Below are 15,979 nucleotides of genomic sequence, written 5' to 3'. Positions count from 1 at the left end.
ATTTAAATCAATGTTTGGGCCAAATGTGACAGTAAGCTGTGCATAGTGCTGACGTTTTGACTTTTGACTTAAGTAAGGTAACTGCTTTCAGACAACCGTGCAATGATTGTATACATCCAAAGCACAGACAGACCATGACTGTATCAGTGTGCAGATTATAGACCTCATTTAGAGTTGAACGCAAAGTCCGTGTAAGGAGTGTAGAAGTGGGAGTGTGCCGCAGCTTGGTAGGGTATTACGAGTTGCAAGCAAACCCCAGTTGCGTCCCACTCGTAATACCCTACCGAGCTGCGAGCAGTTCCTGCAGCAAGCTAACTGCTTGCACCACCTAATTCCTGCCGCACAGCTTTAGCCTTGTTTTGACGTGTGGCAGGCGGATTTGAAGCTTTCTGCACATGCATGGTAGTGTTTTTTGGCTAGATGCGCCTAAATCGGATTTTGCGTCCGAATCTAAATGAGGTCCTATATATATATATATATATATATATATATATAGGAAAACAGGGATACTCTGCACTCTCCAAACACATAATTAATGCTGTACCAAGTACTGTTCTATAGTAAAAACAAGGAATGTTAGTTCCACATATTGCAATATATGTTAAGCTGATAATATATATATATATACACGCACTAACCCATAAAGATTATTCAATATATTTAGGTTTGCAGCACTTTGTAAAACTTGCTGTTTGTGAATAATGACCCTTATTGACTGCTACGCATTCCATCATGGACCACCTGCATAATGTGTGTCACATGTGGGCTGACCTGTTTGGGTAAATGCAAAATGCCAAATGATTTGGAGAAAATGCCTAAAAATCATATTACACCGGTTTCCAGCAAGTGTCTTGTTGGTGATGAATGCCTTTTGCAGCCTTATAATCACATAGATACAGCACTTAGTGAAATATTAGCAGGTTGAAATGAGACCATTGGAGTGACAGCAAATAATCATTGAAGTATCACATTTGATCTGTTTGGGTAGAAATGTTGAAACCATGCGTTGAAGAGCCAAATTTCCTTTGTTTTACAAATTGCCTCAATAGCATCCATTTGCTTCCTTTAAATGGATTCAACTGACAATTATTAGCATGACAATAACCATTTAGCCCATAAGCATCTCTTTGTCATCAAGATACATTGCAATGGGGGCAGTGAGAGCATGCCGCTCTTTGGAAGCTGCAGTGAAAGGGAAAAGATATAAATCTAACTACTACAAATTGATTCTGTGGAAGGTTGATCTGCATTCACATTAGCATTCCAGGCCACTGTTAGGCCTCAGCGCATAAAACAACCTGTTTATGTGCTATAAAGAAGAGTTTACTACTCTATCAGGGCTGTGAACTGTGAAACACTGAGCATGATTATTTCACCATTTTACTACTAAAAAATACAATATGTGTCCTGTAACAGTGGCCTGTATCTACCCTCTGTTTTATTCCCATAACAAAATAAACAAGCTCAACATCATCAAAGGTAGTATTTTCAGAGACAAAGTTTGTAGAATACATAATTTCTGGAAACTTACAAAAGTTTTTCATTTTATTCTCACTGTTACAAAGTACCAACTAGTCATGTTTCTTCTTAATGTGAGCTTCCAAACTGACCTGGAAAAGTCACATGTCCGTTGACAAGACTGTCCTTTACCATTATATAAAGACATCCGCTGGTAATAATACAAGAGTTAGTTTCTCCTTCAAAATGTAATTCTCATGTTTTGTTTAAACATTCTCTTCTCTATAACAATTGTATGAGACATGTTGAACTGCAATTTGGAAACAACTAATATTCACATTACTGTATATTATTGGCAAAAAAGTGAGAGAGAGACTTAGAATTATTGAGGAGAATAGAGGGGTAAGCAGAGTAGGAGAACTAGAAAGAGAAGGGGAGGGAAATAGAGGGAGAAAGGATGGGTTTTGTGAGAGAACAATGAATAAAGAAAGAGATAAATAGATGGGGAATGAGCGAGGTATAGAATTCTAGGGGGGAGGAATACAAGGGAGCAGGGTGGGAGAATTTGAAAGAGGCGAGAGACAGAGAGAGGGGTATAGAATAATAAGGGTAGATTGGGGAAGGCAGAGTGGGAGAACTAGAAAGGTAAAGACAATGAAAGGGAGAGAGGAGAGGATGAGAGAAGTATTGAATAATGGGGAGAGAGAGGAGAGGATGAGAGACATATAGAATAATGGGGAGAGAGAGGAGAGGATGAGAGAAGTATTGAATAATGGGGAGAGAGAGGAGAGGATGAGAGACATATAGAATAATGGGGAGAGAGAGGAGAGGATGAGAGACATATAGAATAATGGGGAGAGAGAGGAGAGGATGAGAGACATATAGAATAATGGGGAGAGAGAGGAGAGGATGAGAGACATATAGAATAATGGGGAGAGAGAGGAGAGGATGAGAGACATATAGAATAATGGGGAGAGAGAGGAGAGGATGAGAGACATATAGAATAATGGGGAGAGAGAGGAGAGGATGAGAGACATATAGAATAATGGGGAGAGAGAGAGGAGAGGATGAGAGAACTATAGAATAATGGGGAGAGAGAGGAGAGGATGAGAGACATATAGAATAATGGGGAGAGAGAGGAGAGGATGAGAGACATATAGAATAATGGGGAGAGAGAGGAGAGGATGAGAGAAGTATTGAATAATGGGGAGAGAGAGGAGAGGATGAGAGACATATAGAATAATGGGGAGAGAGAGGAGAGGATGAGAGACATATAGAATAATGGGGAGAGAGAGGAGAGGATGAGAGACATATAGAATAATGGGGAGAGAGAGGAGAGGATGAGAGACATATAGAATAATGGGGAGAGAGAGAGGAGAGGATGAGAGAACTATAGAATAATAGGGAGAGAGAGGAGAGGATGAGAGACATATAGAATAATGGGGAAAGAGAGAGGAGAGGATAAGAGAACTATAGAATAATATGGAGAGAGAGGAGAGGATGAGAGACATATAGAATAATGGGGAGAGAGAGTAGAGGAGGAGAGACATATAGAATAATGGGGAGAGAGAGGAAAGGATGAGAGAAGTATTGAATAATGGGGAGAGAGAGGAGAGGATGAGAGACATATAGAATAATGGGGAGAGAGAGAGGAGAGGATGAGAGAACTATAGAATAATAGGGAGAAAGAGGAGAGGATGAGAGACATATAGAATAATGGGGAGAGAGAGGAGAGGATGAGAGACATATAGAATAATGGGGAGAGAGAGGAGAGGATGAGAGACATATAGAATAATGGGGAGAGAGAGGAGAGGAGGAGAGACATATAGAATAATCTGGAGAGAGAGGAGAGGATGAGAGAAGTATTGAATAATGGGGAAAGAGAGGAGAGGATGAAAGACATATAGAATAATAGGGAGAGAGAGGAGAGGATGAGAGACATATAGAAAAATGGGGAGAGAGAGGAGAGGATGAGAGACATATAGAATAATGGGGAGAGAGAGGAGAGGATGAGAGACATATAGAATAATGGGGAGAGAGAGGAGAGGATGAGAGACATATAGAATAATGGGGAGAGAGAGAGGAGAGGATGAGAGAACTATAGAATAATGGGGAGAGAGAGGAAAGGATGAGAGACATATAGAATAATGGGGAAAGAGAGAGGAGAGGATGAGAGAACTATAGAATAATAGGGAGAGAGAGGAGAGGATGAGAGACATATAGAATAATGGGGAGAGAGAGGAGAGGATTAGAGACATATAGAATAATGGGGAGAGAGAGGAAAGGATGAGAGAAGTATTGAATAATGGGGAGAGAGAGGAGAGGATGAGAGACATATAGAATAATGGGGAGAGAGAGAGGAGAGGATGAGAGAACTATAGAATAATAGGGAGAGAGAGGAGAGGATGAGAGACATATAGAATAATGGGGAGAGAGAGGAGAGGATGAGAGACATATAGAATAATGGGGAAAGAGAGAGGAGAGGATGAGAGAACTATAGAATAATAGGGAGAGAGAGGAGAGGATGAGAGACATATAGAATAATGGGGAGAGAGAGGAGAGGATGAGAGACATATAGAATAATGGGGAGAGAGAGGAGAGGATGAGAAAGTATTGAATAATGGGGAGAGAGAGGAGAGGATGAGAGACATATAGAATAATGGGGAGAGAGAGGAGAGGATGAGAGACATATAGAATAAATGGGAGAGAGAGGAGAGGATGAGAAAAGTATTGAATAATGGGAAGAGAGAGCGAGGAGAGGATGAGAGAAGTATTGATTAATGGGAAGAGAGAGAGGAGAGGATGAGAGAAGTATTGAATAATGGGGAGATAGAGAGGAGAGGATGAGAGACATATAGAATAATGGGGAGAGAGAGGAGAGGATGAGAGAAGTATTGAATAATGGGGAGAGAGAGGAGAGGATGAGAGACATATAGAATAATGGGGAGAGAGAGGAGAGGATGAATAAAGTATTGAATAATGGTAAGAGAGAGCGAGGAGAGGATGAGAGAAGTATTGAATAATGGGGAGAGAGAGGAGAGAATGAGAGAAGTTTTTAATAATGGGGAAAGATAGAGGAGAGGATGAAAGAAGTATTGAATAATGGGAAGAGAGAGAGGAGAGGATGAGAGAAGTTTTTAATAATGGGGAAAGAGAGAGGAGAGGATGAGAGAAGTATTGAATAATGGGGAGAGAGAGAGGAGAGGATGAGAGACATATAGAATAATGGGGAGAGAGAGGAGAGGATGAGAAAAGTATTGAATAATGGGGAGAGAAAGAGGAGAGGATGAGAGAAGTATTGAATAATGGGGAGAGAGAGGAGAGGATGAGAGACATATAGATTAATGGGGAGAGAGAGAGAGAGGAGAGGATGAGAGACATATAGAATAATGGGGAGAGAGAGGAGAGGATGAGAGAAGTATAGAATAATGGGGAGAGAGAGGAGATTATGAGAAAAGTATTGAATAATGGGGAGAGAGAGAGGAGAGGATGAGAGAAGTATTGAATAGTGGGGAAAGAGAGAGGAGAGGATGAGAGAAGTATTGAATAATGGGGAGAGAGAGGAGAGGATGAGAGAAGTTTTTAATAATGGGGAAAGAGAGAGGAGAGGATGAGAGAAGTATTGAATAATGGGGAAAGAGAGAGGAGAGGATGAGAGAAGTATTGAATAATGGGAAGAGAGAGAGGAGAGGATGAGAGACGTTTTTAATAATGGGGAAAGAGAGAGGAGAGGATGAGAGAAGTATTGAATAATGGGGAGAGAGAGAGGAGAGGAGAGGATGAGAGAAGTATTGAATAATGAGGAGAGAGAGGAGAGGATGAGAGAAGTATTGAATAATGGGGAGAGAGAGGAGAGGATGAGAGAAGTATTGAATAATGGGGAGAGAGAGAGGAGAGGATGAGAGACATATAGAATAGTGAGGAGAGAGAGGAGAGGATGAGAGAAGTATTGAATAATGAGGAGAGGATGAGAGAAGTTTTGAATAATAGGGAGAGAGAGAGAGAGGAGAGGATAGGAGAAGTATTGAATAATGGGGAGAGAGAGAGGAGAGGATGAGAGAAGTATTGAATAATGGGGAGAGAGAGAGGAGAGGATGAGAGAAGTATTGAATAATGGGAAGAAAGAGAGGAGAGGATGAGAGAAGTATTGAATAATGGGGGAGAGAGAGGAGAGGATGAGAGAAGTATTGAATAATGGGGAGAGAGAGAGGAGAGGATGAGAGAAGTATTGAATAATGGGGAGAAAGAGAGGAGAGGATGAGAGAAGTATTGAATAATGGGGGAGAGAGAGGAGAGGATGAGAGAAGTATTGAATAATGAGGCGAGAGAGAGAGAGAGGAGAGAATGAGAGACATATAGAATAATGGGGAGAGAGGAGAGCAGAGTGGGAAAGAAATAGATGGGGGAAATTAGGGAAGTATAAAATCAGGGAGATATGGAAGGATAAGCAGAGTAGCAGCTTTAGAAAAGGAGATGAAAAGAAAGGGATAGAAGGGTAGGTGAGAGAACTATAGAATGATAGGTGGAGAAAATAGGGGGATGAGAGAGCTGGGGCAGGGTAGGAGAATTAGAAGCGGAGAGATGGGAAGAGGGAAAAAGAATTAGGGGTGAACTATTGAATGACAGCAAAGATGATAAAAGAATGGATAGAGAGATGTTTAGAATGATAGTAAGTGAGATAGAAAGAAGGATGATGCGAGGAATATGATAAGAGAAGCAGAGAGAGAGAGAGAGAAAGGAAAAAAAACGGAAAAGGAAAGATAGTGTGAGATATATATATATATATATATATATATATATATATATATATATGTATATATATATATATATATATATATATAGTAAGATATATATGGTGAAGGGCGGCGCCTTCAGGTGTATGCAATGTATATAAACATATAAGCACAGATGTACACAAAGTATTCCAGAGGAGTTAGAACAGGACGGTGTCTGAATAAATGCACCGCAGGTGACTCATAAATACTGTAGTACAGGATAAAGTTGATCTGTAATTGATCGTGCAGAATAATAAAAGTGGTGTGCGTACCAGATATATAAAATCAAACCGCTTATCTGTATAGTAGCTCCTTAGAAATCCCGGAGTATGATCTGCAACCAATTCTCCTTAACGATGGATAAAATGTATGTTCTAAAACAACCGCGACACCAAACTTATCCGCTGAAAAATTGTTTTCCACATCCTTTGGCAAAATGATTATTGCATCCGAAAGCTACGTCACCCTAATAACAAATGTAATGTACTATACGAGTAACCCGCTGTGTGGCTCATTAAAATCCTTATTGTAAACCGTTTACAATAAGGATTTTAATGAGCCACACAGCGGGTTAAGGAGAATTGGTTGCAGATCATACTCCGGGATTTCTAAGGAGCTACTATACAGATAAGCGGTTTGATTTTATATATCTGGTACGCACACCACTTTTATTATTCTGCACGATCAATTACAGATCAACTTTATCCTGCACTACAGTATTTATGAGTCACCTGCGGTGCATTTATTCAGACACCATCCTGTTCTAACTCCTCTGGACTACTTTGTGTACATCTGTGCTTATATGTTTATATACATTGTATACACCTGAAGGCACCGCCCTTCACCATATATATCTTACTATGTTTATCGGACTAACCATCCTTTTTTGAGGTTGGCTGCCACACGCACGTTGTGGAGGTGTTACTGTTACTATCATATTTATTTATTTATTTATATATATCATATTTATTATATACACATATGCAATTATGTATTTTTGTTACCATCCATACATTGGGTAAGCGCCACCTGTAGATATCTGGTTTGTTTTTTCTACCATATATATATATATATATATATATATATATATATATATATATATTTTAAAAAAATTTAAATGTATACAACCTATATATAAAATCTGTATAATCCATAAAATAAGCACTGTGTATAATTTCTTTGTCATTTTCCTCCTCGCTTTCTCTGGAGCTAGATGCTAGTATTGCATTTGGCTGCTGTACAGTACCAGAGACCTAGCTACTTTATACTGTGGGTTTCTCTTACTACAGAGGTGAGTCAGCATTGCAGGACTTGGCAGGTGTAGAAGCGACTATATACCCCATGGCACAGCAGTACACGAAAAACAGCAGCCAGCTACCAAGAAACCATTAATCTTTCCACTCCAGATTATTTCTTCAGAAGTGAAACACTCCATCTGTTTACTTCCGTCCTCCATCCGGAATTTAATTACTGTAATACTTTCTTTTTTTTTTATCTATTCAGCTGGGAGCTTAAATCTGTGTATTTGTCTTTTAAGTATGAAAAGAATCAAGAATTATTAACTCATATGTAAAAATTAAGATCACATTAATTTGAAATAATTATTTTGTGCAGGGTGTTATTTTTTTTTGTATTGACATTTATTTATATAGCTCCAGAATATTCTGTAGAGTTTACAGTTGGGAAACAAACAGTAATAAAGTTAAACTGGGGATTAACAGACAAAGAGGTAAGAGGTCTTTCAAATATCAAGATATTTGTCTGCATTTAATGTTATAATAATTTTGCATTGAACTAAGTTATAAATACTAAGGGCTAGATTTACTAAACTGCAGGTTTGAAAAAGTGGAGATGTTGCCTATAGCAACCAATCAGATTCTAGCTGTCATTTTGTAGAATGTGCTAAATAAATGACAGTTAGAATCTGATTGGTTGCTATAGGCAACAGCTCCACTTTTTCAAACCCATAGTTTAGTAAATATACCCCTAAGTATAGATACATCTGAATACTAATTATTGATACATCTGAAAAGGCATGTTAGCTTGGTAAGATATATTATATATTTTATTATGGACCAATAAAAATATATGGATAGCAGACAGATAGATGTTTTTTGACACAATTCAAGCATTTCAATATTTTTATTTTTTTAAGAATATTTTATTGCCATCATATTTTGCAGTACAAATAGACAATATCATGTGAAAATATATCTGTACAATATGTATATATATAAATATATGTATATTTATAATTAATTAATTAATCAATACAATTAATAAATACAAAAGATTAGAAAAGAAATAATTTAATTACAAAAAATTATTTGAAAAAAAAAAATCATTATACATCCTCCCATAATAGAATAAACTTTATGATCAATATTTATACATCCACAATTATAAAGGATTTAAGTGTTATTTTTATAAGAGCTAAATTGTCAGATATTATGGGGTATTTAAATATAGAAAAGTGCAACAAACATTCTTATCTTTCCACTTTTATGTGAACAGAGGAGGACAAGACTCAAAAGATGACTTAAAGGAAATTTAGATTTGCAATGGAAAACATTAGATTCTCTTTGAGGAAATTGACGATAGATACACAAAAATATACAGTGAAACAGATTGCAGAGTGGTCCTGATTCATTCATGTCTGAGGTCAGAGAGATATTTCATATATACTCTGAAAATGTGGCAGTATGTCGCAGACGAGAATGGGGCTGGGAGATAAAATCGTCCATGGATTCTGTGGGACTGTGGCTGCTGTTCTGGGATACTGAGGAGTAGAGAGATTCCCAGTCACTGGAGGAGCTACAGCTGCTACTTGGGCTTGTGAGGTCCATCATAAAGCAGGTCTTAGGTAACTTTTGTAATGAGTCTCTCATATCTTGGTGCCCCATGTTAAAGATGTTATGATCTGCAATCTGCAGGGTCTCAGACAGAGCCCAGATATAATTGTGAGCAAACCTCAGGGTTTCGATCTTGGTCAGTTTGGCATCATCAGGAAAGGTTGGCAGGACGCTCCTCAAGGTATCCAAGGCTGAGTTGAGGTTATGCATACGGTTCCTTTCTCTATCATTGGCTTTTACCCTGCGATGTTTTTTCTGCTTAACGACTGTCACTTCACTCTTGGCCTGTGCCCGTCTGCCCTTTTGCTTTTTACGCTGTGGCTCTCTGGGGTCAGTGAAGGGAAAACTCTCTCTCAGTAGACAACCTTCACTCCCAGCTGAGGGGGCTGGAGAACAGGGTAGTGAAGAAGAATGGTCCTCCTTATCAGACACATCATAGTAAAGGTCTCGCTTACTCCTCTGGGTGCTGTCAGTTTTCGGAGACATTCTGAAAAAGAAAATAGGAGCTTGTGTAATTATTGCACTACTGTAAAACATATTATAATAGTTTTATTTTTGGTTGTTTTTATTATAATACTTGCACCAAAATGTAAAATAACCTATAGAAAGATTAATAGCTATATAACATGTGTAATGGAGAATCGTATTACTAATAAGATAATAAATTATACAACTTAAAAATGCAGCATGAAACATACCTATTTCTAAGGGTAGCTGTATGGACTACAGAAAGGCACGCAACAGACACCAATAGGGGTAAAGCGTTTCCTTGTCCTGGTCCTCGGGGTCTTAGACGTAAGATGCTTCTGCTCTGAAGTAGGATGTGCGAAGAATGTGCAACAGGCACACGACTGACTCCCAGGCGTATTTATGCAGTCCTGAAACAATGCAGATCAATACAAAGTGTGCCCCCTGGCACACTTTATCTTATCAGTCTCGCATGGAGTGTGCCTGGCTCATTACATCCTGGGAAGTGGCCAATCAGAATATAAAAAAAAAGACACGCGAGCCTCCCCACTGCCTGACACAGCTGGAATCCCAACAAAGGGCCAAGTGGGAGGGAAAGGAATGAGCCCCCACCTCTCCATAAATGATCCTTAAAACGTAATGTGCACTCACATCCAGTTACCTCAGGAGCAGCCCCGTCAGTCCAGTAGTATTAAAATAATGCTTTAGAAAAGTTGTCCTTAGGAGTAAAAGTTTTAAAATGCTCAATATCAATTCCACTCTTCAGGATTTGGATACAGCGTTTTGGAACAGCCTTACAAACATGCTATAACTTTGGGGACTAACTGTGCGCTGATGAAAACGCACAAATGTCTAGAGTGTAGTGTGTACTGTGCAGTACGTAACGCTTGCAAAATAGTTCACCATACAAACTCCATGGATAAATAGTAAAACTCACTTTTTGCAGTAAGAGTAAACACACTTTGATCAGGTGTAAAGCGTAATATTGTTTAACATTGATATAATGTCAAAGGCTTTTAGCCAGGTTTAATATTGTGAGAAATTAATATTGTGTTTGATGGACGGTTACCCTATTATTTAATGAGCAATATTTCACATTTATAGTACCATAGCACGTGCATTTAGTACTAGGGTGAAACGCACAATGTTTCAAAAGTCTCTACTGTTGTCCATTATTATTTTCACATATTCTATTAGCAACATTGCAGAACAACAATATGGAGCTAGGAAAACAGCGACTTATGACATATGTATTTGTTTCTAAATTAATGACAAATGTGTGTCTGTGTGCTAGAGCAGAGCGAACATTTTACCTCAACTATTGTATAGACTTGGCGTTCTAGAATCCAGTTTAAAGATATTTTATACTTGGAATAATGTTTTGCCACTAATTAGATTTTTTTTACTTCTAAGTCTGGACATTATTTGTCCAGTTTTAAGTTTGTTTTATTTTTTTGTGACGAATGCTTCATGAAAAAAACAGCAAGAAATGCAGACTTTGTTCCATCAGAGCAATATTTAGTCACTAGACCAAGTAGATTCTAGCTTCCCTCGGGTGCGCAAAAACACATTGGAGGAATTTACGCAAACTATTATTAAAACTGAAATCATTTGTGTATTTCAAATATCCACATTGTTTTTGACTTTGTATATGAATATCAAACAAACGCCCGCACACACACTTTCAATTTAATACGTCAGCAATATCGTTTATATTAGGTACATACAGAGTTCCCCGAGAACCTGAAATGGATTATATTTATCCAAAAAAAAAAACGTTTGGAAAGCTTTGCTTAACTTGCAATTTATTACAAGCTTGTAATTGATATCTATGTATAAAGCGGTGGTGCTGAAACAGCTCCTTTTGGGATGCTGTTCACTGACCCACAAACTTCATAATTTGTTCTAATACTGCTTTGGCTGAGGTAACCTCTGTGCGCACAATGCGTCTGCAGAGGCGCAGGAATGACGAGGGACTTCCATCCTCCTAATAGAGGCATCTGTTTAGTAGCTGTAGCTTGAAGTAGGGAAAAAAAAAGGACAGTTGGGTATACAAGCCTTTATTTCCCTGCATCTTCCCGGGGGAACTTTTCTTCTTTTTTCCATTTTCTGTGCCCTTTTTGCATTTATATCAAGTGAAAAAAAACTGAATAGCCAGCCTTGGCAGTTTTCTTTTCGCTTGCACAATTGGATGGACGAAAAATCTGGTGAGCGAGTTTCCAAAGCCTGGACTACCCACTTCAATCGTCCTTCAAACAAAAGCTGAAGACGAGAAGAAAGCCCCACCTGGTACCACTGTTTGCTAAAATAATAATAAATAGATTTCGTTTAATAAATAATTACAAGAGATTGTAAAGTGGAGTGCTTTGGACAGCATTAATCACGAGGCTCGGGGCAGGTATCACCTGCTCGCAGACAAGGCAAGTTTATTGTTAAATCACCTTCACACTACTACTCTCTGATAACTCTGCTATTTCCACAATGACTAGACGCTTATGTTTACTCATAGTTAGCATAGCAAGCACAAAATTACCACAAACCTGATAAAATATATAAAGCAAAAAACTGTTAGGTTTATACACACACCTGTCTGTGCAGCTTTACTATAGATTTGGCATTAAATGACCCATTCAAGGAGGGGCCTTGCTCAGTTTACATTGGATTATTTTATGCTACTTTATAACAGGTTTACTGCAATCCCTATCTCCCTGTCCTGTTTGTCTTATTTTATTGAAAACATATGGTAACCAGCTGAACTGTATCCCGTGTTTCATCTGCCAGCGATGGACAGGTTTTGCAATCAGGCACTTGCTCACATGCTGCTGTCGACACATGGTGCTGTTTAATTTGGAGCAGGGCAGTTTGCTTTAGATAACACTTAGCTATTATATCCCCCACACACTTAAACTGTAAAATAATAACACACAAAGCAGCACAGATTCTTAGGAAGGCTGCCTATCTGCGCCATGGATGCCTTGCTGGATAGATGTGGAGGGGGAACCATATGTCACCTTGGAAGAAAGCAAAGGCGCACAGAACACTTGTGTTGGAAGAGACAAAAAGAAATAAAACAAAACAAAACACTGGACTCTCCAAAATGGACAGTCTTTATTTAAACATCCCCAAATTCCCTGCAGAAACAATGGCAAACAAACTCTTGATGTTACTAAAGTGGAATCCAAAGAGATGTGTGGTGACAATGCATTGCGCGCAAAGACTACACCTGTTGAGCTTCCTTCCCTGAGTGCACTGGCTTTCCCAAGCCAGGACGTGGACAAGCACTATTAAAATATACTGTGATTTGTGGTGACATATGTTTAGCGAACATGGGATGCTCTTCAGAGTCACAGACACAGGGAGCAGATGTTCTCGCTACCATACCTACCGATAACATAATACCTGTGACCAGCATCTCTCTGTCCTTTTCTATTTCTTTTTTATTTTTGCGATGCCAGACCCACTAATCTTACTGACAACGGCCCTAGTTCGCGAGTTTATTGTCAAGTTTAACAGATGCACACTTGTTCCCAATGCACACAAACATGCTGTTGTTATACAGGGAATCCATATGCCAGGCACAAGGTGCACATATGCCCCCTTTGTGAAGGGAAGCTAAATCAAACAATATATTTTATTTTGAAACAAGTAACAGAATCAAGTGGCGGATTGAGCATGCCATTAACTATATGTCTTGCTTTTGTTGAGCTTAAACAGTTTCCTGCGCATTGAGCGTGTTGCAGAGTTTGTTGCTGGAGAAGGGCTGGCTCGGTAAAGCTGTAAGAATGCAAAGCAAAACGGAGCACTGTGTCAGCATGTTAATCATGTACAGCAGTATAACAGTGTGGGATGTTTTCTGAGTACGAGAAAACCCCCTGGAGACCTAATCTGGACGTGCTTAGGGTTCTTGTGTTGTTGGTATGGGATCAGATTTAAGGATAAAGACAAGTGCGCTTGTACCAGGGTCTTGCACTTTTGGAAGCAACACAAGAGCCAAACTTTAAGTGGAACATTCAAAACAGATGTACGTTACACTATAACTATAAACTTATACCACGTTAAAACTAGTCATGTAGACTTAAGAATGTATAGTAGTAAAACAATACAAAAATCCCCCCACTGCATCTCACCATCCAGAACCTCCTTAGTTTCTCTTTTCCAAAACTTATTGTTTTACACTAACAATTGGCAGCCAGTTCCTCAAAGTATATCCCTGTTTTATGTTCATAGGTAGATAGATATAATTGAATTTATTTTTCAGACCAGACATACTTAGATTTTAATTATCTGTAATTCTTGAAAAAAAAATTCTGTTTCTGCAAATAGTTCTTTAAGGTTAATACACTCTGGACCTCATTTAGAGTCGGACGCAAAGTCCGTTTAAGAAGTGTAGGAGTGGGAGTGTGCCGTAGCTTGGTAGGGTGTTATGAGTGGCAAGCAACCCCAGTTGCATCCCACTCTTAATACCCTATAGAGCTGTGAGCAGTTTCTGCAGCTAGCTAACGTTTGCGCCACCTAATTCCTGCCGCACAGCTTTAGCCCTGTTTTGATGTGTGTTGCGTCTGCGCCTCACTGCGACTAGGATGTATTTACATGGTCACGTCTTCACAAATCCGTGTTCCTCCCATTCTCTCGTAGTGAGTCGCAAGCTGTCACAAGTGTTAATTGCGTCCAAGATGCAGGTGGATTTGGTGCTTTCTGCACATGCGTGGTAGTGTTTTTTTGTTGGATGCGCCTAAAACGGACTTTGCGTCCGGCTCTAAATGAGGTCCTCTATCATTGCATCATTCTGTAGCTGCTGCTTTAAAATTAGTAAAATCAAACCTATTAATGTCCCCTCTGCAGATGGATATTAATATAATGACATAGCCACGACCAGTACCAAATTAATGGCGCTGCTACTGAAATAACATCTTAGTGCCCCTATCAGAATTATGGAACTATTACCTTATAAACGTCATCACATCATCAAAGAAGTAATACATGCAAAAATACCATTGCCGCTAGGAAAGAAATGCAATGTTATACAATTAGAATTATAGTAACACAAACATTTATTTATCAATATTTTTTAAAGTAAGTCTGAGTCTTATACCAAAGTAGACAATAATGTTTTTTAGATGGGCTCATGCAGGGTTGACAGCTTGGAACCATTATTAAAAATTACTTTTTGTTAATATTTAGAGAATTACTTTTTATCTACAAGGCGCCACAAAGGGTCTGCAGCACCGTATTGAAAGCATATAACAAAACAGTACATTACATACAGGACAATACAATATACAGTGTGTCTATATTTATATGTATATATATATATATATATATATATAAACACACACACACACACACATTTTCAGTATACATAACAGTACAATACACAGTAAAGTTATGGATCACTCACAATTTTGCCTAAGAACACAGCCATGAATAAAGAATGGTACCAAAACATCCTCCAAGGGCAACTTCTCCCAACCATCCAAGAACACCTTGATGACGAACAATGCCTTTTCGGAGCATCTTGCCAAAAGGTAAAAGTGATAACTAAGTGGCTAGGGGATCAATGCATCGAAAGTTTGGGTCCATGGCCAGGAAACTCCTCTGACCTTAATCCCATAAAGAACTTGTGATCAATCCTCAATAGGTGGGCGGACAAACAAAAACCCACAAATTCTGACAAACTCCAAGCATTGATTAGGCAAAAATGGGCGGCCATCAGTCAGTATGTGGCCCAGAAGTTGATTGACAGCATGCCAGGGCAAATTGCAGAGGTCTTCAAAAAGAAGGGTCAACACTGCAAATATTGACTCTTTGCATAAATATAATGTAATTGTCAATAAAAGCCTTTGACACTTATGAAATGTTTGTAATTTTACTTCACTATACCATAGCAACATCTGACAAAAAGGTCTAAAAACACTGAAGCAAACTCTGTGAAAACCAATACTTGTGTCATTCTCAAAACTTTTGGCCATGACTGTACTTACGACAAATCATATCATCATCATCATCATCACCATTTATGTATATAGCGCCACTAATTCCGCAGAGCTGTACAGAGAACTCATTCACATCCCTGCCCCATTGGGGCTTACAGTCTAAATTCCCTAACACACAGACACGGATAGACAGACAGACACACACACACACACACACACATCCTTACTGTACATGGCCTACGTCATCCGCCCCTTCCCTCCTCTGTAAGTGACATTTACATTCAGACATGAATAGAATGCAATTGCGTTCATTGGCGTAAGGTCCGTTTCTGAGCATGCATAGAGCCATTTCACGCAAGTTATGGCACACAAAGCGACTTACGTCCAAACATGAATCAGGCACAATATATTTTATTCATTAAAAGCCTGCTATTCAATTAGGCAGTCAGTGTCGTTCAGGAGCATAATCCAAAAAAAAGAAGCAGCCGTGCTC

The 15,979-nt window shown here is 38.8% G+C and overlaps 1 protein-coding gene across 1 annotated transcript; it reads right to left on the bottom strand.

The window, feature by feature from the left end:
- Positions 1 to 8,908: 8,908 nt before the first annotated feature.
- On the bottom strand, positions 8,909 to 9,571 carry NEUROG3 (neurogenin 3). Its single transcript, XM_075215207.1, has one exon. It carries the CDS (start codon positions 9,569 to 9,571, stop codon positions 8,909 to 8,911), a length of 663 nt encoding a protein of 220 aa, XP_075071308.1.
- Between the last annotated feature and the right edge of the window lie 6,408 nt (positions 9,572 to 15,979).

The sequence above is a fragment of the Mixophyes fleayi genome, chromosome 6, assembly GCF_038048845.1.
Source record: "Mixophyes fleayi isolate aMixFle1 chromosome 6, aMixFle1.hap1, whole genome shotgun sequence".
NCBI classification, from domain to species: Eukaryota; Metazoa; Chordata; class Amphibia; order Anura; family Limnodynastidae; genus Mixophyes; species Mixophyes fleayi.
This window is presented reverse-complemented; position numbering and strand designations above follow the sequence as displayed.

Bases quoted from the DNA above. Each gene is read 5' to 3' on its own strand.
- NEUROG3 (XM_075215207.1), bottom strand. From the start codon at position 9,571: ATGTCTCCGAAAACTGACAGCACCCAGAGGAGTAAGCGAGACCTTTAC.